This window comes from Fringilla coelebs, assembly GCF_963513975.1.
Source record: "Fringilla coelebs genome assembly, chromosome: 1".
Lineage (NCBI taxonomy): Eukaryota > Metazoa > Chordata > Aves > Passeriformes > Fringillidae > Fringilla > Fringilla coelebs.
In genome coordinates this window covers 113,761,064-113,780,565 of record NC_140028.1, presented here as the reverse complement: position 1 = coordinate 113,780,565, position 19,502 = coordinate 113,761,064, and the positions used below count along the sequence as shown (strand labels likewise).

At 36.0% G+C, this 19,502-nt stretch overlaps 1 protein-coding gene across 7 annotated transcripts in view; it reads right to left on the bottom strand.

Annotated features, from left to right (window-relative positions):
• The window catches only part of SLC4A7 (solute carrier family 4 member 7), a 93,506-nt gene that overhangs the window by 12,394 nt on the left and 61,610 nt on the right, over positions 1–19,502 (bottom strand). For 5 of the 7 annotated variants that reach the window (XM_084222913.1, XM_084222916.1, XM_084222917.1 and 2 more), the window contains exons 9-21: positions 18,811–18,870; positions 18,056–18,213; positions 16,031–16,118; positions 14,350–14,496; positions 12,885–12,988; positions 11,204–11,378; positions 8,590–8,723; positions 7,778–8,023; positions 5,362–5,467; positions 3,362–3,523; positions 2,309–2,422; positions 1,701–1,862; positions 1,206–1,457 (exon numbers count right to left, since the gene is read on the bottom strand). In XM_084222913.1, the coding sequence (XP_084079039.1) occupies positions 1,206–1,457; positions 1,701–1,862; positions 2,309–2,422; positions 3,362–3,523; positions 5,362–5,467; positions 7,778–8,023; positions 8,590–8,723; positions 11,204–11,378; positions 12,885–12,988; positions 14,350–14,496; positions 16,031–16,118; positions 18,056–18,213; positions 18,811–18,870 (1,908 nt within the window). The remainder of the gene's footprint in view (positions 1–1,205; positions 1,458–1,700; positions 1,863–2,308; positions 2,423–3,361; positions 3,524–5,361; positions 5,468–7,777; positions 8,024–8,589; positions 8,724–11,203; positions 11,379–12,884; positions 12,989–14,349; positions 14,497–16,030; positions 16,119–18,055; positions 18,214–18,810; positions 18,871–19,502) is intronic. The other 2 variants (XM_084222919.1, XM_084222915.1) reach the window with 2 other exon arrangements.

Here is a 19,502-nt window from a genome sequence, read left to right as displayed (position 1 = left end):
GCAAAGAGTAATAATTCTATTCCTATTACCCTGGGCCCATAAACCAAAAAGTATTAATTTCTAAGAATAAAAAGTAAGAATATGGGATTTCAAATACTTTACTTCAGCAACCAGCACATTTAGTTTTTGCTTTTGAGCAACAATAAATCTATTTCAGTGTTTCTGCTTTTGATTCTGATTATTCATATTATACAGCTGAGCTCTTGGTAACTTTTCAATGAGAGACTGTCAAATCTGAATACGTTTTTTAATAACTGCAATGGCCTTATTCTTTACAGACCTTTACATTCTTTAACAGACAAACAAATGGTCAACGATTTAAAATTTATACTACATAACTACTTATTAAACTATAGCTGCATGTTTACAGGATTATTCTTTCCCATTATCTAAATTTGAGAAGCTGCATTTCTTATGAAATTACTTGAGATCCGTCTTTGTTTAAACAGCCTTTTACAAAGTTCTTCAGAAATACCATCAGTTATGCAGTTATCTGCATTTCTGGCAACAAAAAGATAGTTCTTCTTTTAACTACTGGATTTGAAACAGCAAAGTAGAAGTTGAACAGATTTTAATAAATCTGAGCAAAATCCAACTGAATTAACTATTTTTCTTCCAACAGTCACTGAAAGGTCACTAGGGATATAAATTAGAAGATAAAGTGTAATCTGATGCTACAACACAACCTGCAAAATCACCATTATAGCGTGATAATGTATAAAATAATCTTGACACTCTAAAAATCAAATTAAGTTTAGTAAGCTGAAAAACAAGAAATGAAAAATGTAATTTCTCCCTTTTAAAGCAATGTTTCTGCTCCTTCTGCTACACTGTATTACTTCTGCTCAAGCAACTTTACTTCTTTATCACATTCCTTTTCTCTCTCCATTTAAGCACTTACATAAAAACAGCAGTTTTTACGTAGCATGAACTCAAGAAACTAAAAAAGAGCTGGCAAGAAAATCAAGTAACACAGGACAAGGTTGCTCTCTTCACTACTCACTACATTCCTAGCTTTCTCAGATTTCATTTTCTTGCATCCTTCCATATTGTTTCTATTCAACTAACATCTGTTGCTAAAAAAGCAATTTGAGAATGAGTCCAGGCACATCTTACTTAACATAAAAGAACTTTCTCACATTATGAAATGCTAAAGCACAACATCAAAAGCACAAAGAAAATATTTTGGGAAAACTCTCTTTTACCTTTAACACAGAGGTCATGGACACTGACGTCCCCATCAGCACAAAAATCATCAATCCTGTAACTCGCTGCTCCCGGATTCCCAAAAACTTTGGTTGTTCTCCTGGTGCTGAGCATTCAGATTCAACTTTCAGGCTGTTAACATGACTTATAGACAGGACAGTTGCAGCAACAAACCACGGTAAGCCCATGATAGAACATACTCCCAACATAATACCAACCATGAGCAGATCAAGATGATAACCACAGCCTTTCTGTAAAATTAAGCAAACAAATAACTTGAAAAATTTTCTATTTATATGATCATACTTCTAACTCAGCAGGTGAATAACCTACAACTACAAAAGTCAGATAATTTGAGAGTATCCACAAAATTATATTTGTTCTTGATTAGTCAGTTTATATTTAGCAGCTGATGGTAATTTCACAAATTTGCAGAATGAATCTGATTTTAAGTAACTTACAGAACATTGGACTTCCATAAAAAGTACTTTTACCTTCAGCTTATGCTCTTTCCTGTTTATAATAACGGCTGTTATTTGTTGATCCATGAAAATGAGAATGGTACAGAGTAAAGCAGGAACAGCAGAAACCAAGAGTGTCCACCAAGGATTGCCTCCAAGAGGATCTATGAACCATCCTCGATCTTTTCGGGTGGGCTGAAAAAAGAACACCAACCCATCAACAATAAGAATTAAATTACTAAAATAGAATGCAGATTTTATAATTACAAACAGTTTCAATGAACAACAGATCAGTCTCTTAAGTATACGTTTACGTTGTTTTCCAGTGGCTTTGACCAAAAGACTGATTTAGTGTTACAGGTGAACATGGCATTTATATGGGAAAAATTAAAACAAATCCATTTGATTCCTTTATTTTGTACATTTACACAAAAGAATGCTTCTCTTTCAGTACTAATATAAAACATAATTTTTTCTGTCAGATGAGACATACATCAAAAACAGTAAAGAGAAACTACTTGATCAACCACATTGTAATCAAAAAAGAGAAACTTCTGTTTCTATACGATTTGATTGTTCTACTGTTCATAAAACTCCAATCATTTTTAATGTTATGCTTTTCAAAAGGTTTTGTTTCTTACTTCAAACTTCTCTGGAACGTGAAGCTTAGGAGAAGGTACTCCTACAAGATAGTCAATCAAAACCATGATTACTATGGTCAGAAATACTGCAAAGTCGCTGATGGTGGAACGCACCTATAAAGAAAAGACTTGTATTAAGTCTTGCTTTTTCACCATTATAATTTGCATGTGTAGAAAGACGATTTTCTCCCCTACAAAAAGTGAGGTTTATTTATATTATACTACACCACTGAACATTATCTATTTTTTCTCGTTACTTTAAAATTTAAGCTGCCTGCCAGCATAGTATAAAGTTGCAGAAGACAAGTATTCCGTACAGCTGCTCACTCATTTAAAAGTGGTCTACTGCAAGAGGCAAATTACTTTAAACAACTCCCTCATCTTCCTTCTCCCCTCAATCCCATTAGGAGGCTCAGCCATCACAGCTAGTCCCTGATACCTTAGGACAGTAATATTCATGCTTTCATATTTTAATCAATAGGAGGCAGATAATTTGCAATACATTCATATTATCAAAGATAACTTTATTAAACATTAGGAAGACACTACAGGGATGAGCTGAGGTTTATAGCAGATCTAACCACTGCATTTTGACTAGCAGAAGTTACATAAATCAATCTAAAAAGAATCATCACATTAGCATCTATTAGAAATAGTAATCCCCTGAGGAACCACTCAAAACCCAAGAGATATCAGTAGTTTGGAAAAAGTAATTGATTGTTTTGTATGGCTAGGTGAGGAAAAAAGCAGCAATACTGTCTCTACTAATGATACCTGGCAATACTGATTAATGTGGGAAGATGGACTGCTTAGATCTATCAAAGTTTAGAATATCTTATTGTAATTTTACAAAAATACAGAATAAGCACCAAATCTCCTGCAGATGATTTCTTTCCTCAAACGTCCTAAACTTTGTAATTATTAGCTGAATTTTGGGCTTTAATTTCCTTTCCTATCTTAAAAGAAATGTCTCAAGACAGAATTCCACTCCATTAAATTATACCAAAGTGTATATTACAAGGTAACAATAGTCTAGTCTCTAATCAGAATTACCTTAGTTGGGAAATAGCGTTTGGTCTTGAATTTCTTAAGGAAAGAGGAGAGGAAAAATGTTGCAAAAAATAGTATGACAGACCAGAAAAGAACATCTGGAATATATGGTCCGTGATGGCCACAAGCTGATCCACGAAACACACCATGATATTCTAAACATTCCTGCAAAGAGAAGAACTCTTCATAAGTCTGTTTTATTAATTCAGTACATTCAACTAAGCTTCCAACTTTTCTATATAAAAGAAAATGTGAGAAAGTTCATAATTCCAAAAATTTGAGAAAGTCCACAATTCCAAAAAGGGGGTTCTTTCCTTCATTACTACCTCACCCTGGAAAAGCTAGACATGTGTGCTGTCTGCTCCAGAAAAGTCACAGTAGCCACCACGGATTATTTCAGGATGCCAAAATGCTGGGAGATGCCCAAGAAGAAACAACTTCTTTACAGTCACATTACTTCTATTCTGTTTTTCAATGCAGGAAAAGCAGAATATCTAACATCAACTTTAAGCCAACAGACGTAAAAAAGGATCTCCTCAGTTTCTCCCATCTCTTTGACTTTGTTTTGTTCAGTTAAGGGAAAAAACATAGCCTTACAAAATAAGATTACCCAAACGATAGGAAAAAGTTTCTAGCAAAGTAGGAAAGCATCATAAATAATGGATTTAAATAAAAAAGAAAACAAAGTCAGATGACAGCTATCCAAAAGACTTACTGAAATGCAAAGCAAAAAGTTCAAGTAGACACATAGAGTACAAGGAAACAACAAGCCAGTAATTTAAGTAGCTGGAAGCAGCACTGCACTAACCTAATTTATTAGTTAATTCATTGAAAATTTTTATCTTATGGCACAAGTTCTCCCTTTTCACAAGCTATCTTGATTACAAGATGACACCAAATCCCGGGTCAGGTCTGTCTCTCAGGTAAGACTAAAGACGTTTTAAAGGAAATGGCATATAGATGAAAATGCACATAAAATAAGTAAAAATTATAAAGGAAATATAAAAACTAAGTTCAAAAGAAATTGTCATCCTAAGTGATTATGGTAAACTAGAAGCAATAAGTAGCACACAAAAAAAAAGTCCTGCTACAAGTCAAGTAAAGCACTGAGGTTTTTAAATGTTAATTTCTGCTGTGCAAAAGAGGTGCTTTAGTGTGAATGTCTATGCTCAGACACAAGGGGAGCCCATACACAGATATCCACTGCTGTTGATAGCCTCAGATGGCCAACCTAACAAACATAACAAAACCAGCAGCAAATCCAAATCATTCAAGAGCAGGTGGGAATCAGATGCCAGTGTAAGCAAAGTGGCTGCACACAGCTGCATATATTCCACTGCACACTGCCCGAGAAACTACTTATCAGCCGAAGTGTTTCTCTCTAAAAGCTTTCCACAGCACTTGCACATGGTAACTTTCTTGCTCTTCACCTATTGGTATAAAATATCCACTTCGTAGGTTAATATCTTGGAGCCTATTCTAACTAGTTGTTTTCAATTTCAAATAATTATTTTCGTCCAATCAATATTTAGGTAATTCCTTAGATTCTTTTGGGAGTTTTGTACCAATGTCTAATAAACTAATGAAATGTGTTTACTGCCACACTTCAAATACAAATTCCATCATCACATCATATTAAAAATATTTCTTTCAGGGAGTGGAAGAAAGCAAACTCCTGCTTATTCACCTCACAATGTTCACCTGCAGGAAGATTACTCTGGTGCCTAAGAGCATTAAGGTGGCTACCTCAAGCAGACTTATATTAATTAGCATTTCCTTCTCTGGACTCACTCATCTAGTCCTCTACAATGACTGTGTAAAGCCTTATGGAAGAAATTAATAGAGTTCAAAAATAGAGTTTTAAGGAAAACAGTCCAGGTTCAGTTAAAAAAAGAAATCAGATGAAGAAATGTAATAAACACTGGTCCTGTGCAGGTGTTTATTTTTTATTCATATGCACATATACACAGACAGATACATACACATAGCTTCTAGATACTCACAGAAACGGTAAGATTGTTCCATGCTATATCTTCATGAGACTTATTCATAGTCCTCCACATACGCAATGTTTCATTGCTTGGTTTCTCAGGCTCAGAACACACACATCTGAAGGGAAGAAGAAAAGTTTACACGCTTTTAAGCTGTATGTGCCAAAATGCAACAATTTGAAGTAAATTCAAAAATCCTGAAGAGTTTAAACCAGAGTTTATCCCAAACTTCTGTGGAAGAAGCAGAGTACAAGGCTTTTCCTTACGTGATCTAGGACTATTGAGAGGGTGGGGGAAATGAAGAATCAGGTCACCCTCAAGAAAGACACCATATTTGAGTATATAGTAAGCTAACTGAAGATATAAATGCTTACAGTGGTCAGCTTTAAAGCAGCTGTATACCTAATTCTTAACAATATTATTGTTGAAGTAAAAATCCCCCTCCCTAGTGCAGCATTTGGCAAACTTGCACTGCAGAATCCTTTCTGTCAGACAGGTTGACAGAAGCACACATCAGATAAAAAAAAGCCAAAACACAATGGACTGGATATTGATTTAATTGGATGTTTTCAAATAAAGCTATTCAAGTACACCAACTGGTAAGCTTAACACAAACATTTATGTAGAAGAGGAGAAAGAGGTAGTAAGCAAGAAATAAGTCTCCTTTTTCTATGAGATTCACTAAAGACACGAAAAAAACCCCAATGAACCATGGAAGGGAAAATCTGCATCCTGGTGGTGTGAAGGTAAAGCAAGAAGAAACATTAAATGCGCATGGGCAAAAAGAACCTAGATTTGCAAAGCACAATGTTTGGAGAATTTAGAAAATACTAAGTAAACATATTTTCTTTTGTTAAATGAATTCTAAACTAACAGCAAAAGGAAATGGGAAAGGAGTGGAAAGCAGTAGCTCCTACAAAGCAGTTGCCAACACAGAATCATCAGAAGAGAAAGGAATTGAAACAATAAGCATGATGAGACAAATCATAATTGGTTGTTGGTCAAGGCAGCAACATAAACAACCATGCTGAAGGAAGACTTGACAAATTTCTCAACAAAGGCAATGAAGATAAAGTATGCCACCAAGTAGATAAGCAGAAATCCAGAAAGAGAAAGGAAAAAACCCACACCCAGAGAAAATGTAAGAGTATTTGAGATTGTCTTATGGCTCACTTAACTGAACATGCTTGTTCTGCACTCTTTTCCTCACTGGGGGTTAGAGTGGGGAGAAAAGGAAAGGGAAAGGAGGAAGAAAGCAATTGTGAACAGCTGGATCTCCTACAGCTTTGTAAGAGAAAAAAATGCAGGACAAACCCAAGCTCAACACTGTGGCATGTCCCAAAAACCACAGAGCTAAACCAAATTAAAACCCCACCTTCCCATCTCCACCCTCATGGCCTGCCTGTGGCAAAACACAGTCAGGTGGCAAGTGCCCAAAGACCTACAGTACAGTTTCTGCCAGCTCAGTGGATTGAACATGCCCACACAGAAGTCCAGTGAGGACCCAGAACCACTGAAAACAGAAGGATGAGCAGCCAGTAGGAAGTGAAAAATAAGTGAGTGTCCTCCCACAGCCCAGTCCTCGTGATGTGGCCTGATCTTAACAGCGGCTAAGACGGGAAAGTGAGTGTAAATGTCAAGTGTGAACGGAACGTAAGAAGCAGGCTGACATCGTGTTTGCCCTTTCCCACTGGAAGAAAGTACTGAAGAAGCACTGAATGATTGTAAAAGTGAGCAGAGATCTTGGAGGGGAAGCACAGTAGTCCAAACCAGTTTTGACACTGCTAGAAGTCACCCTGTGCGCAAGGGCATCACTATCCTGCTGGCCAGGCAGAGCAGCTGCCCAGCAGGACAGTGAGTATTCTGCTCTCCAGCTAGGGAATGACTGCCCCAGTGCAACAAGCAGGGACCCTCACCCCAGGGGCACAGACATGACTTGTTAGGGGTCCCTCACCCACACAGTGACCACACAGGTACAACTGAAGTTGGAAGATGCACATTTCCAACAGGAGGGGAGCACTAACACTTAAATGATTTCATTTAAACTATGAGAAATGAGCAGTTTTCTCTGAGAAACAGTGAGCAGTATCTTCATCTGGCAGGCGTGAGCTGGTAACCCAACTAATCCTATTTCATGAAAACTATACTTCCTAGAAGTAGAAGGCAGAAGTCCTGTTCTGACCTTTAGTAAAGCTGTATTAAAGCAGGCTTTGTCACAACCCCTTATCCCTTCCAACCACCCATAGCTAACACAGAAAATTCAATTTCACAGCATCCTGAATAGAATTGGTTTGATGTTTCTCATGCCCATACCATCCCTAGAATTCCTCCTACCCTTCCTGGAAGTGGCACCCACTGCCATTTAGTAAACAATGTCTCTCTATACGTCCCTATTTATTTCACTAACAGATAGTAACTTGGTACTTACGAATATGAAGTCAGTTTATTCAAATCATTGTGCATATTGAAGGGATACACTTCTCCCAAATGGACAAGTTTTTCCAATGCCTCATAAATAAATATGATGCATATGAGCGCTGCAAAAGCTTCCTCAGTAAATCGAGTGATGTAACACACAAGGCTGCTGGCATCTGTGGCTACAAGCACGATGCACAGAAGTGCAGTCCACAGACCAATGCAAGCTCGCAGGGAGAGGTAGGAAAGACCATAATCCCTGTGTGAAGAAAGAAACAAAAAGCATTAACTGAGTCAAAACCCACCTGTATTACGTTCTATTTGAAAAGACACTGAGGCCAAGCGTTATAAGCACTTTTCAGCACTTTTCTCATGCTTGGTATTAGCTCTGAAGGAAGCAGAATTTTTTTTTTTTTGTCTCATCTCCCACCAAAGCAAAGCAACACTGCAAGATGTTTCTAGGATTGACAGTGCAACTACCTAGCTTGGGAAGCACCATGGGGATGGGTCTCTCCAGAGCTACCCAGATGGTTTCTCCTAGAGGGTAGATCGATCTCTGCTTACCCCTGCAGAAGCAAAGCCAACAACTTCACACAGTCAGAATATAACTTTTATTTCTGTCCTTGCCACTTTTTATCACTGATTTTCTCATTCAGGTTTACCAGTGCCTCACAGCTTTACCAAATCATATCAATTTCTCAGTCTCTTGCCACTGTATTTACCTTCATGGACATACACATTTACTGCACATCTGCTTTCAATCACAGCCATTGTAACAGACTAGAATGTTAAAAAGTGCATCAAGCCAATATAAACATCACTTACCTGCAAAATTTAAACAATATTTTTTCAAATACTAGAACTGGTCCTGTGCTTCCCAAGATAGTAAGAGGTTGCCCAGCAAAGAGAGAATAGGCAATCCCAGTTAATGAGGCTCCAAAGAGAGACTCTATTGCACTCTGTTTGGGAGGGAAAAAAAATGCTGTAACTTTGCTGCCTTTGAGGTTAGCATTTAGCATCATATCTTCATAAATACAGCTTTAAGATGCACTAACTTAGAAACAAGACAAGATGTAAACACATTGCAATTAATATCCATGTTTGAGACAAGAATAACTTAACACTGTTTTGCAGTAACAATACCACGGACAAGATTTTGAAAACTTCACCCCTGAGAAACATACAGCCATCCAAAACCATGAGAACAAATAAGTTACTAGTCCTGCTAGCTCTGCAGGAAAAGCATACCAACAATTATACAAAGTTACAAAAAAAAAAAAAAAAAAAAAAACCAAAAAACAAACAAACAAAAAAAACTAACCTAAACTAAAACAAAAAACCCAAACAAACAAAAAAAGAAAGTAGTTACTCAACATGTTGCTTACAGAAAGAATTAATGGTCTCTGTAAAGAAAACAGATAGTTGTATTGCACCATACCTACAGTGTGCTGTATCAAACCTGCATCAGTCAACCAAGCATTACAAAATAAAAAAAATAATTAAAAAAAAAAGCTGACAGGCAAAGGTGCAGGGGAAATCACTGAAGAATATTGGTTTATGTATACATGACACCAAAAATAGATGAGCAGTAAACCAATGTCCCACCTGGTAATGCATTTCTTTTCAAGGAATTAAGGTATCTACTTCAGTTCTTGAATTAAATGTTTCCCTGTAATATTTTCTGCCAAAAATACCCAGTTACAATGTACCTCAAAAGAGAGAGGCCAGAATTTTAAATACTAAAATTATAATTTTAAATACTAAAATTATATTACATTTGCTTGAAAACAGTTAATTACACCACCTACCACTATGAGAAGTCATGGATTACAGATTTCTGGGATGGAATTACAGTGTTCCTGGTGGAACTTTAAAGCATTTGCTATTTTGAAATTATGCAAACCTAAGAAAACAGAATTCTTCAAACTTGAGCTCCAATTCAGGAAAGCATCTGAAAATGGTCAAAATGATTTCCTGAACTGGGCTATTAAAAATGAAAATGAGCCCTTTGTTCATAACATTAAGAAAAAAAATATAATTCCAGTCTCTCATTCTATTACCTTCAAATTAGTGTTTTTGGTTAGTCAATGCATTAACCTTGGGGCTCTCAGTCAGGGTGGCAGGGACAGGAGCACTGTGGAGGTGATGGCCTCTGAGAATGCGAGGGAAGGTTTCAAAGACAAACTGTGTACCTTACAATGTCAGCTACTGTGCTTGAACATGTGTGTGCAGTAACTAAGTGTTTTATTCAATGATGCACACCAAGTAGCTGAAGGCAGGAACAAACCCGCAAACAATTCCAGATAGCTAAAAGAAAGAAGGTGTTTGAGAATCAAGCTTTGAAAGGAGGGTAGTTTCATTATTATACATGTTGTATATTCAAAAGTTACACTGTCATTTTAGTTATCATTCCTACATTTACAGTTGGAAAACCAGCACACAGAAAAGACATAATTGATTTCTGTATTTTCTATCAGCTTGAAGTGCTACATCAATAAACAAATATCTGAGTCAACAGCAAAAATTGAAAGAAAGAAAACAGTTAACTAAATTTTAATATAGTACAACCTTAAAAATTTCATTAAGTATCAAGGAGAATTTTGTAACATAGGTTTCAACAGCATCTTAGCATTTGTAAAAGACACGTCTGAATACATCCTTCCCTCCCACAAAAGGACAGAGCCTTGTTTCTGTGTGATAGATTTAAAAACAGAAAATACACTTCAAACTAGTTTACTCATCAGCCAATTGAGACTAAGTTACTAACACTGCTGACATTAAGTAATTCTTCCCTGCCTCAAAACCTGCTGGTGAAAAGCTACTGGTATTATCTACTTATCGCCCAACATAACACTACCAAAATTTTGTATTTGTATGGTTTACATTTGAATCATTTACAATGAAGAGTATTTTCTGCTGATAAACCTCAAACACTTTATTTTATTGTGAGCAACATATGTATTAGTGCAAGCATAAACACATCCTGTCAGTTTCATAAATGGACTGCTGGCCACACACTGCAGGCATTATCATCCTCGTAGGCCTACTACTCAAGGCCAGTACATATTCTTGGCTATCCACCTTGAGCCTCTGACTTTGCCTAAAGTAGGCCCAGTGGGATGGTGCACCTTTACTGCTATTTTTTACTCTTAAACAGCCAAAAGGAAGGCAATGCAAGCCTTTTCTCAATTCATGAAGCCATTCATCCAATAAGGCAGGATAAACATTTTTTACCTCCCCTGTGCATCTTCTCCTGTTCACATAGGCTCCCCACATTTTCCATAGCAATTACCTTTTGGGGAAGATCTGCTTTGGGGCAGGCTAATCAAGTGCTGTGGGTAAATTCTTCAAATACAAGTATAAATAAATGAGACAAATGCACACAGTGACTTGCCTCTGAAGGTCTAAAAGCCTGGCCGCTACCATTCTTTGTACTCACTATTCTGCCTTGTGTAGCTTCTCCCAGGAGCCCTCCAAAAGTGATTACAGGAGACATACAGGCACAGTATAGGAAAAGAATCGAGGCCAGGCACTGCAGGCTTAATGCATCCTTGAAGTCACTCAAGAAAAAAGGTGCTTTCCTTTTGATGTCAAGTATCAAACCACCAAAAAGCCTAAATAGGTGAGATGAAACTCGTCAAACTGTACACTAATGGATTCTAGCTAGTTTAAAACTATGGGCTACACATGACTGCCAGTGCCTATTGCTGGCACAAATTAGCTATTTCATAATCCAGATTAAAGCATAACAATTAAAAATGTCAATGAGAATTTTATCTACTCCAATTCAGCAGTATTCCAAATATAATCAAGCAGGTTACCCACATTTTTAAAAGCTGTGGTTTTTTTTAATATATGGGCTAGATACTGAAAAAGTAACTTTGCAAACAATTTCACCTAAATGATGCTTAAAGTCAAATCTGTCTTATGATATTCAAAATAATGGAACAGAAAAATATGCTAAACTTCAACCAAGATCACTGCTTTATCACATTTCAATATTACTACTCCAACATACAGTTTAGCTTTTTATTTGAATTCACTATATACATATGATTACATCAATAAATAAATTTAGGTCTATCATTTTTAACAGTGTTCCTATCTGGAGAACACAGATATTCTACTTAGTTCAACTGAGTAAGTTATTATCAAGCATTTTAAAAATTGATTTAAAAAAAATCTTAAAGACTCCAAAATAATAAACAGTAATTTGCATTTAGAAAAATTTATTTTATTTTTAATTATTAAAAAACCCCTAAACACTCCTAAGAAAAAGAAAAGCCTTATCTACAGATAATTTTGTGAGCAGAAATGAATTTTTCAGCTCTACATACTGTCTACAAAAACAATAAAAGGTAATTATAACAAAATCACAAAGGTAAAAATCAACACAAATGTTGTAAAGCCTTCCTCACAAATGTATGAAAAAGATGCATTTGATTTGGAAGTTTATCATTCTGGGGATAACAATACTGTACATATACTCCAAAATTTTTCAGTTGATTTTATCTCTACTCTCATTTTAGACAAGGTTAATCATAACCAAGTATTTCCAATGTTGTAGACTTCTTTAGCAAATATTTTGGAATTAACAGAGAACAACAATAACTGAAAGACATTCCTTCAGTTTTATTTTATCTCTATAAGAAACCTGACCAAAACCCAAAGCTAACCAATACCAAACTACTTTTTGCCACTTTTCATTTCTTATTGTTCATATTCTTATTTCATCCATGTTTAATAAAACAGATTCGCATTAATGGGATTTTTTTAGTACCTAGCCCAACACTGAAAATTGCATATTCCTGCTGTAATTATGATAATTGCATGCTCCTGAAGATTATAATTTAAAACCCAACTTTTAAAAGTCAGTTAGTTAAATTAGGCAGCATCTTATGTGAAATCCTTCACAAATGTGTTGAGAAACATTGCCAGAGGCTTGAAAATACTTTAAGCAGATTGGCACTTACAGGCAAGAATCCAACACTTGAAAAGGACAAAGGATGCGCTCTGACACTTGTACCATGATTTTTTAATGTTTAAATGTCAATCATTAAGATGAAGATTTATCACTTTTATTTCTTTATGGAAGCTAGCATTTAGGGAAGTGAACACACCTTCCAGTTCTCTGAAGTTCAGGTCCAGCATGATGGCCTTCTTCTTTATGACCCTCTCCTGAAGGAGTAGATCCATTTGGATATTTAGGTGCTTTCCTTTTCTCCTACAGAAGAGACGCGGGGGAAAAAAAGGAAAAAGAAAAAAAATACTTTGAGACTGTTTTTACACTAAAAAGTATAATTAAAAGAGAGTGTGCACAAATTCTAGGCCTTCCACACCCTTTTTCATATTCTCATCAGCAGTCCTCCATTTTCCAAACCAACCTTTTGTTGAGTACAGATGACTACAACTGCACAATACCACCCAGAAGACCTTATTAGTACCTTGCACAAAAGTATTCATCTTCCCTGTACCTACAAGAAATAGATTCCTGAAACACAATGAAACAAAGCAAAGATTTTCAACACACAGTAGAGGCTCAACCATGAGACAGGAATCTTTAGATACTTTTTTTCTTCAACCATTTACGGAGCAGAAATGTTAAACATATATCAGAAACTGACCTCTTTTCCTGATACACACAGTATTTAGTTGAAATATAAATGAGAAGTAATTCCCCTGCTGAGCAAGCTGCTTACGAGCTCCTCATAAATTTTTCAGCTGAGCCTGCCTTCCAAAAAACCCTGAGCCCAGCTTATTTTGGAAACAAGTTACATAGTAACCTCAGGCTATTCATGAATAAATTGCACTGCTGTTACCCCATTCTATTCCATCCACTCTGCCAAACCACCACAGGACTCAACACCAATATCAACCTTCTGAACAAAAAGCTCTGGTCTCTCCCCTGCTTTTGATCCTCGAGGCCCAAATTCCTATAAGCTGTAAAGAGGGAGGAGGGGAAGAAAATCTCTCCAAGGACCCATTTTCCTTAGCTCTCATTGAAAGCCTGCAACATCACAACTGAGCAATATGATTGATTTTTATCTGTTTCATAAACATTCTGTTATCAGTATATGCTACATAAAACACATTGAACACTGTAATGAATACTGCATGCAAACAGAAGTTCTTACAATAATTAAAATATTCTTGCTGACCATTCATTGCTAGACTACTCATAGAATTTGGTAACATGAACTCAAGTACAATTTCCCACCAATTCTTCCAGTTCTCACATGAACTCATTTCAGTATTTCAAAAGGAAATACTGTAAATAAAATTAACTTAACAGCATAGCAGAAAACTGATTAATGCGTTTTCCCCCTTCTTAATTCTTTTTTTTTTTTTTTTTGTAACTTAAATTGACAATCAACTTTTTATTGCAAAATGGATGTGGTGACTTTCCTGATGCTTTACAGCCATCTGGATAGGAGCCAGCAGTGTGGCCAGGTGGCCAGAAAGGCCAATGAGATCTTGGCATGTGTCAAGTAGAGGATTGCCCCTCTGGTATTCAGCAGCTCAAATCCTATGTTCATTTTAGGGCCCCTCACTTAAAGACAGACTGGACCTTTTTTCCCCTTTTACCTGGGAAGGAACACTTTTTGGTGGCTCAATTCGTATAGATGGATCCCACTCTCCTGGAGGCAGGACTGTCACTTGGTCTAAAAACTCATCAATTCCTGACAACAAATCATTTCGGTCTTTTGCTTTATAGGCAACATCATGGAAAACCTACAAGAAGAAAGTATTCAACGCTCATTTTTATTTTATTTTTTCTGAAAGAGGAACTGATTATCATTATATAATGATTACACTTGATTAAAAGACATGGAAAATATTTTGCAGGTCCTCAAAAGTTTGGCTTTTACTTTACTTACATACTTTTAAACTAAAAACTACTGGTATGCACATTCCTATGAACCATAAGACATGGAAGTTTTATCTTCAAACTCAAAACTAATATTGAGATAATTTTTAAAATTCAATGAAAAGTTAATCTTCAATTTTCAGGACATCAAGTTCATGTACTATTGTCTGAACAATTCTGCCCTACAGCCACACTACCACTATGCCATGACAAAAAATACTTCAAATAAGCTTCAAACCAAACCACAAGTTTTTATTAAGAATAAGAATGCATTTTTATACATCTACCTTAATTAAGTTTAGAAGACTGCTTAAAAAGCACATAAAAGCAATCCTACTAAAAAAAACTGTACCATTTTACAGACTACAACAACATGAACTCCAAGATATATTTTATACACATAGAGAAAATAAATGCTATTTTGCTATAAAAAACTGCTTGTAGAAGATGATCCTAAATTTTTCTGTGCATTTGAAACCTGAACTGTTTCTCTCCAAATACCATTAAATCTTCTAATCTTAAAATAGATCTCTAAAGTCTACTCAGGTCTTTTTAGACCACCAAATAATTGATTTTTTTTTCTATTTCAGTGATCTAGAGTAGTCCTAAAAATCAGTCTACCTAACAAAGATCAGAAGCTGCAACTAAAGCTTTTAATATTCAATTCTCACACTGAACAAAAACTGTATTCACACACTTGTTACCAACTGCAAAATGACAAATTTCTACTTTACATTACCAAACTTCAAATTGTTCTAGAGTAAAAAGTACTTGCATTTTTGCTAGATAACCTTAAAAATTATCAGAATTCAGTAGGTGGCGCTCAGTGTGAAGTCAAAATTAAAACATCCTAATTTTGCTCAGTAAGATGGCAACACTCATACAAAGTCCTGGTTCCCTTCTGTGGTCCTTAAAACCAGTGGGGCTCTAAGCATATGACTTCAAAAGGCTTTAAAAATTCTTATTTTATTTATTTGACCTGGCTTAGATTAGGAAAAAAAAAATCTATGGTGACTCAATTGCACGCATTTTTAAAACTTTGTGTCCTGAGCACTTGCGCAGCTGCTTCTGTCCTTTCTGACATACAGTGACTCATATCAAATGCAGTTCTATTTAATAGTTCTGTTCATCAATTTAACACAAAAATGAAACCTATACATTAAAGCCAAATTTTGTTTTCAGAAATACATTTAGAATTTCTTCAAGAAAGACAAGAAGGGAAGTTAATTTACCATTATCTACTTCACTAACGCAAAAAATAATTAAGTTTATGGTTCTTCATTTAACTAGTTTGAGGGTATTTTTCTTTAACCTACTACTCCAAATCATTTACTGAAATCAGCTGGTAAATACCTCATTCTAGACTTTAACTACAAGCATTTAAAACAGATCACTCACGTCATCTGTCATAAGTGTTGCTATTGATCGTCCAATTTCATGGTACTGTGGAGCTTTTCCTGCTGGTCCCAGCAACAAAAACAAAAACCTGTGAAGAAAGTAATGTAGATGAGTACAGCTGATTCTGTAGATGAGTACAGCTGATTCACCTGCATATATTCAAGAGGGGGGTCTTTCAAATTAATGTTTAAAGAAAATTTAGTGGTGGAGTAAAAATACCATTTTCACCGCTTCAGATCTTAAAAGACTGCTGCAACACTGTGAAAAGACTCAGCTTAAAGTCATTACTGTAAGGAACTCAAATCCTGAGCCAAAATTACTCAGGTATCTTCTTAATTAAGCCTAATTTTTCAACTTCTTCTAATGCTTTAAACATTGTAGAAATCCACAGACTAGAGCTCAATGACTATTTCCCCTGGATTCTAAGCCTTTCTGACATAGCAAAGACCTCTTAAGTGGCAGCCTAGGAGCAATATGACCTGTCCTAGGGTCCCTGATGATCACCTTTTCATGGGAGTTCAACCCCCTCACCTGTTGGGCATGGCACACAGAGGATGCACCTACTGTACTTCCTGCAGTACACTTGGGCATACTCATATAGCCACATCTTAGTCTTGTGTCAGTGGAAAGAAAGGGAACTTGGGTATTTGAACACCTATAAAAGTAAGAGACATTCTGGGAAGCTGATCCAATCTGGGGGTTGGGTCACAACATATATTAGCAGATCCTTGTGCAGTAACAGTGCCTAACATAAAGCTCACCAAAACCTTGAACAGGAATAACATTTTATAAATTCAAAAGGATACAAACCAAAGAGTGAACCTCAGTAATTTGTTTCACAACCTTCTTCCTATATTTCATGAAAATGACATTCCCAAGCACAACACATCTGAAAAAGGTAGTGCTTTATTTCAACTCATAATACAAAAAGGTCACTTCTGTCTCCTTTGCAAGTTTACTACCCTAAGTGAAAACGAGAGTGCATCTTAAGAATCCCAATATGCTATTCCAGATCTGCAAGTCTACGCCATTCTGAAAAACTTAGGATAGAACAGATTCAGCTACAGTAATCAGTACGCAGAAATTTTGGAATTATGAGTATTCCTGTCAACTACTCTCCAAAAATTCTCACATATATGTATTTTTGCCCTTCAATAGAGTGCATAAGCTGAAAAATCACGAAGATAAACAAACACTTTGATCATTTCAAAACATTAAAAATCCACCCAAAAACATAAATACAAATGTAGGCCAAACATCACATATACATCAATGTGCACAGAAAATGAAGTGTCATCCATAAGGATTGATGAGATGATCTTTTACCTTCATCATGAGACCTGTATTTTGATATTTTGAACATCTATGTAAACATACCCACAGTATATTGTGAGATCCTTGAGTTTGGGGGAGCAGGGGTGACTGCACCAGGTTGGATGGCATATTGCAGACTGAAAACTGCTTCTATGTATTAGCTGAAGATTGACTACTCCGATGTCAATCATGTAGATTTGGGCATCCAATTAAAAACTGGTTTTTCACCACCTAAGTCATTCACATGCAGAGCATTTGTATAAAAAGAGATGTTCAGATCAGACAGACCTTCAGACTTAGTGTGCTCTTCCCCACTGACAAGCTGTGTCACACCGAAGGGAACTATAACTATCTTCATGCCCATCTTCAAAATGTCAACACAAACTTGGAAGACTCAGTGCTTTTATTCCAAATCAGCTTTCAGTTTCAAATCCTGCACTTGCTTAAGACAGCATCTTTACATGTATATAGATGTACATGTTTGTGTGTGTGTATACAGAGATATATATAAAGATATATAATGCCTTCAGATAATTCTTTGGCAGATCTCATTCCTTCAAATTTTGCAGCAAATGACTGACATAATGTTAAACAAAACTCTACATTCTTTGAGCTTAATACAGTATATATAAAAATGTACAGCTATTTGAGATCTTAAATATTATTATCTTATTGCATAAGTAAAGCCAGACTTTCCAGGCATTTATTTACCGTGTAGGAACCGGAACCTCTGTGAGACCCGAGAGAAGCACAGCAGGGGAGAGCCTCACAAAAGCAATAATAGGTCTTTCTAAAAAATCTACTTCTCCCACTAACACATTTGATGCTTCTGCTCCTGAAGGAATTTTCCTCATGAAGTTCATATCAACCTATTCATACAAAGATGAAACAAGTGTTTAATCCCTTACATTTCTTAGCAGAAATTCCATAACACAATTATGTTTATCAGAAAATTTACAAGACATTTATGCTACAAAGAAAAATTAAAAAGCAAATTAAATATCCCACAATACAGAAAAGACAAACACATTTAGAAAATGCCAGCCAGCCAGCCAAATAATAATAAACTATTTTCTATAAGTTAGAATTACTAACACCTAGTATATTCTAGAAGACTCCAAACTGCATAATCACCTTTCTAATATTATCATGACAAACATTCCGTGATAGGACATAAATTAACAAAATCTATGCACAATTAAGTAAGGAGAGTTCATGTAAATACACCTGGTTTCTAGAATGCAGTAAGTTATTTCACAGCCATGTATTTCAAAAATGTCATAATTTTGAAAAATAATTTGTATGTTCATACAAATCATAAAGAATATAATGGCTGAAAATCTTCACATTTATTTCTGTACATAATTACAGAAGTGCCTTAGAAAATGGTACAGCACATGAACTCTGTGTTCACATACACACACACACACACAAGCACCAGTGACACTGCTAGCTAGAGAACTTACAGATGGCCTCTTGAGTCCCACACCAAGTGTGCCACAACTACAGTGCCAGGAGGCTGACTCCTGTCCAACAGGAGACAAGGCAGGTGTACACAAGGACAGGCCAAGCAAAAATATATAAACTGTGACAGAGGAGCAGGAATATATGGCACCTGCCATGATTAGATCAGAACTACAGTGTAAGTTAGCTTTCCTAAAGCAAAATTATTTAACTTGGCAAAACAATTCTCTTTCAGTGTTTCACAGTATAGATGACACTTCTGACTGAACTTTATAGTAACAGCCACAATGGAACTTGCCCAGCAAATTTAGATTATGGAAGAAATATACGAGCTTTACAGCAGATTTTTTACAAGGTTTCTTTCAGAAAGTGGTATTACATGTTACTAATGTTACAACTTTTGTAGAGGAAACTCATTATACATATAAAGCAAATTCTTCTCAAAAGCCCTTTTCACACACAAAAAAAAAAAGGAACCAAGAAAAGTTCTAGCTTGTACAACACAATGTACAAAACTGCCTTCATAAGAGCCTTAATAGCAGATGTGTAAATATCTCCATCTGCATGAGAAAGCACAGCAGCTGCACTCTTATGTTGCCAAAATGCTGAGAAGTATTCCACTGGGAAGAATTTTAAAACATGTGAAACATTTAGCCTAGATGGTATTGTGACACAAGTTACCTCTCAGTATCCA